Genomic DNA, 5,022 nt, shown 5'->3' on the forward strand with positions numbered 1-5,022 from the left:
ATCCATAAAACTAAGTGAATAGGATCAGCATGTGCAGTAAATATTTTAGGAGAAACAAGCAAAATAGAAACCTCACCCTGTTTCATGTGAATGATGCTTTTATTAGTATTAATATATTAGACTTAACATTCTTGGGGATTTGATATGAGCTCAGTCGAAAAGCATCCCTAAGAGACATGGGACATGGAGAACGATGAGAGAGAATCACTGATTGGCTGCCTCCGACCCCCTCCCACACACACACACACACTGGGGATCGAGCCCACAACCTGGGCATATGCCCTGACCAGGAATCGAACAGTGACCTCCTGGTTCATAGGCCGATGCCCAACCACTGGGCCATGCCATACTCACTTTTCCATTAATCTTTCCTTCCTTTGTCATTTTCCCACTTTTGTTATATTATTTTTCCACTATCAATGTTAAAGTTAGCATTCTAAAATTTCTATATACTTTATCTTAGGCAGGTTCTAAAGTTTATACACTAATAAACAGCATTTATGATATTAAGATAATGTACATTTATTTCACTAGAGAACTAAGCATGCATGGACTATAAAAAAGGATATATTCCAGGTCTACAGAGCAACTAATCTAATACACCAAAAGAGAAAAACAGGCATCTAATAATCCTTACTGAGAACTTAATACTGTACAATTACTCTACATACATCACCTTATTTAATCCTCAAAACAACCACAAGGAATTATCAGCCCAATTTTGCAAAGAGAAACTAGACTAAAGTTATATCATTTGGATGGCTAGTATGGAGCAGAGCAGAGATATCTGAACCCAGGTTACAGCTCCAGGGCCTGAACTCTTCACCACAATACTGCTTGCTCATACTAACTATTCTTTCACTTTCCTTTTCCTAGCAATGTCTAATTAGTGCTCTGAACAGCAATGGGAGCGTGTTATTTTACAAGGCAGAGTTTAAAATCATCCTACTAGATATTATTGATCATATTTCTGTCTAGATATTGGTCATTATTGATCAAAATATTGATCATATTTTTCAATTGGGGATGAGTTAAAAGGGTTACTGAATTACCCAATATGATGTTGTTTTCTTGCTACATTATATTAAGTATGTAGCCATATAGCGGACTGGTCTGATTCCAAATTAACTTTATTTCTAAAATGTACAGGTGAAGAGAACCTCATTTATAGGCCAACTCTATCCTTATGCTTTCCAAACACAGGTTATATTACTGTCCTTGCCAAGGCACTGAGGTGCTAAACTCGCTCAAAAATAAAACCATTCTGGGCCACGTGTAAATCAGGATCTCTTGATATTAAATTCTCTATGGCAAGAGATTAAGGATCCGAATTAGAATCATAACCTAAACGCTGACACCACTTAGAGCCAATAAAATATACTGTAATACTGAACAACTGATAACGAGTATAGTGTTTATTCCCACTAGAGTTGTTACAATTCAGAACCAGCTTGTAAACTATAGCAATCAAACAGATATGGCTTAAAAGGGGATGTTTCACCAGCAGCTCTACAACTGACAATCATTCTTTCTACCTACCAGTTTTCCAAAGATGTCCTGAGCTCTGCAAATACCAGTAAGCTGGTATTTTTTCTTTGTCTCCGTTTGTTTACGTTATCTGGCACTCTCTTTAAGTTCAATATAAGAGAGGCTGTGGCATCTTTGTATCCCTTAAGACTAGCAGTATCTGGCACATAGAAGGCCCTGAATGCCTGTGTGGAAACAACTACCTCAGGACAAGGAAGTGCATGCTGCAAACAAAGGAAAACGGAGAGGGAACGTTTTAAGTGGGAGAAGTACAGACATCGAGTCCACCTAGGGCTAGGCCAAAATGTAACAAGTTCCTAGGCCTCAGGAAGTCAGGAGGCAGACGTTTAGGTCCTGCCTTCCTTAGCTCTTCATTGTGTCCAGGCAGTGCGGCCGCTCGCCCTCCACAGCAAGAGGCCTTCAGCCTTCGGGCCCCGGTCCCCTGCCTCCCGTCTGGGGTGAGACCACCACGGGACGTCCACCCAGACGAGGCCCTTCTCCCGTCCCAACTCCGGCCATGCTTCAGCCCCGGACTAAACTCCGGGCCGCGCCATGACAGAGCATTTCGAGTGGATCAAAGGCGGACCTGGTTCACTCACCTACTTGGTAGAGCCGGCCCTCGGGTGAAAAAATGGTAATGTGGCGGTCAAAACCTGCGCTGGAACCGCGGGACATGTTGATGCAGCCACCACTTCAAGAACGGTCTCTGGGCCCGGTAGCTCCCTAACCAGGCGTACAAGACCCTCCGGAAGTCGCAGCGACTGCTTCCGGTGCATCGGCCAGATTCATCCGCTCTTGCGCGCCGAACTCACGACTCCAGCGTCGGTTCGCGCGCGGAGGGAGCTCCGAGCCCCGCCCCTGGGGGAGGTGGGGGTGGGGAAAGGGACGTAGGGGCTCGGTGTGCGCTCGCGTCGGGGTCGTGTCTGCGCAGGCTCAGGATGCCCGGTGAAACGCGGTGGTTGTGGTTTAGAGCTGTCATCTGGAAAATGAATTGACTGTAACAAGAACGAAAAAACTTTCTGGGGTCCAGAGTAGTGATTTGCCATTCAGTGTGACCTAACTGGATCGTGTATTCCACAATCTCTCGTTAGTTTTGGGCCCTGTATAACCAGCCTGCGTCTAGATTGCAGGCGTCATTTCTAACCTATTCTTTAAAAAAAATATATATATATATGTTGATTTCAGAGAGGAAGAGAGAAAATAAACCATCAATGATGATAAAGAATCATTAATCGGCTGCCTCCTGCACGCCCCACACTGGGACTCGAACCCACAACCCTTTCTAACTTATTCTTTACCCACCCACTTTCCTTCATGCTGTGGGGAGAAATGGATTGCAGCCGTTAATTTTAGTTACAGAAGGGAGCAGGTTCTGGTAGCCACTGGCAATAGAAAAAGTTTCTTCTGAATACAAAATGAAAAACATGATGTTGGGCTTGTGCGCCCCTCTCCCCTAGTTTGTGCACCAGGAAGGCCAGATATACCAAGGTTTCTGGCACTTTAATGCCTGCTGTAAGTACATTCTTAAGGAGGGATTCTTACCTCTTTAATGTATTTCCTCTTAAATTCACCTTCCATTTAAATGAAAAATTTGTAAGAACTTCTTAAGCAGTTTCTTAAGGAACCTCCAGTTTCTCAAGAGTGTTGTTTTTTTTTAAAATAAACCTCTATTTTATTAACCTGAAAAAAAATTCAAAACTGAAACATGATTGAGAAAATACTTAAGTGCAAACAGCATCTCTGGCACACAGGGGACTTTCCAGCTCTGCCTAATTCCCAAGTGTCCTGATAAAAGTCCCTTGCTTTGGTTCAGGTCCCTTCACTCAGGACCAACCCAACCCCTCCTGACCATTTTTTAAAAAAATATATTTTTATTTATTTCAGAGAGGAAGGGAGAGGGAGAGAGAGAGAGAAACATCAATGATGAGAGAGAATCATTGATCAACTGCCTCCTGCATGCCCTTTACTGGGGACTGAGCCCGCAACCCAAGCATATGCCCTTAACTGGAATCGAACCCGGGACCCTTCAGTTGCAGGCTGACACTCTATCCACTGAGCCAAACTGGCTAGGGCTCCTCCTGACCTTTTGAGTATTTTTTCCCTCAGATTCTGAGTGAGCTTCGTGCACTGTAATTCCTATAGTTTTCCTGTTGGTACATGGGAGGACGCTCAACCAACTGAGTCACACTGGCTAGGGAAGTTTGGGGATATTTTAAACTACACACACTGCAGGCTGTAAGAATTATTTCTCACATTAAACAAATCCTGATTCCTTCTTGAGGTTGTATTTAAGCTGGGCCCTGAAAGACACATAGGATTTTTGGATGCTACATACACTTTTAAAAATATATATATTTTATTGATTTTTTACAGAGAGGAAGGGAAGGGATAGAGAGAAACATCGATGAGAGAGAAACATTGATCAGCTGCCTCCTGCACACTCCCCACTGGGTATGGGCCCGCAACCAAGGTACATACCCTTCACCGGAATCGAACCTGGGACCCTTGAGTCCGCAGGCCGACACTCTATCCACTGAGCCAAACCAGTTAGGGCTATACTTTAATACTGGAAGGAATCAACCTCATTTTCAATACAAACATAAACTGAAAGCTAGGATTAGATGTGTTTTGCTCCCCAGTATATCTCAATGCCAAACAGTGCCTAGCATGAAGTACTCAGATCATTCACTGAATATGCATTCTCACTATTTGGGTTTTTTATTATGTTTTTTTTTATTTGAAGAGATTTGTAAATAAATGAGAAATCTAGATCTCAAAAACTTTAAAAGATCAGAGATTTTATATTAGAATTTGAGATTTTTCCACATAGGCAAATGAATTCCTCTGTGAAATCTTTCAGAAAGACAAAACCCCTTCTGATTCCATTGCTAAGGGAAATCCCCTGGTAGCAGATTTCATTGGGTGCCAAGCAGCAGCTAAACTCCTCAACCAGGTGGACTTCCCCTTGGGTTGAGCTTTCACCAAAGTCTGAGTACAAATACTCCTGCAGCTTTAACACAAGCCTATGGGGGCAGACTTGCTGTGTTGGTGTGGAAAGTTTGATCTTCCTCTATGTGGGGCCACCAAGTTAGACTTTTTGAAATGACTTTCTGGTTTTTTGAAAAATTTCAGAGATGACTTGACATCTCGTGAATCTTGGAAAATCTCCTGGTGGCTTCCGTTTGGCAAGGCTCACATTCTCCCCTGGGCGTGGAGGTAGGTGGGAGGTAGGGGTTACCCAGAAGGCAAAGGTAAAGAGTGGCAGCGTAAGTTCCCAGTGACTGCAGACATGCCGAATGCCGTGGTGTTTAAAGACAAATAAGAATTTAGCCCTTAGCTTATGATGCTCTGCTGGCAGTTTCAGAGCCAGGGAATTAAAAAAAAGAAAACTTATCTGTGTTTCTATGTGACATTAGCAGGTGTTGAACACATTGCCCTGTAAGTTGGCCACAAGCACTGGTAATAGAGCATCTTAGGAAAGTTAGGATTCCCTGA

At 43.2% G+C, this 5,022-nt stretch overlaps 1 protein-coding gene across 2 annotated transcripts in view; it reads right to left on the minus strand.

Moving 5' to 3' along the window:
• The window catches only part of PSMA6 (proteasome subunit alpha 6), a 24,399-nt gene extending 22,071 nt beyond the window's left edge, over positions 1-2,328 (minus strand). The window contains exon 1 of one of the 2 annotated variants that reach the window (XM_014453319.2): positions 2,127-2,328. In XM_014453319.2, coding sequence (XP_014308805.1) covers positions 2,127-2,202 — 76 coding nt within the window. In that variant the 5' untranslated portion in view covers positions 2,203-2,328. The remainder of the gene's footprint in view (positions 1-2,126) is intronic. The other variant, XM_006085834.3, reaches the window with a different exon arrangement.
• Positions 2,329-5,022: the final 2,694 nt, after the last annotated feature.

Source organism: Myotis lucifugus, unplaced genomic scaffold, assembly GCF_000147115.1.
Source record: "Myotis lucifugus unplaced genomic scaffold, Myoluc2.0 scaffold_22, whole genome shotgun sequence".
NCBI classification, from domain to species: domain Eukaryota; kingdom Metazoa; phylum Chordata; class Mammalia; order Chiroptera; family Vespertilionidae; genus Myotis; species Myotis lucifugus.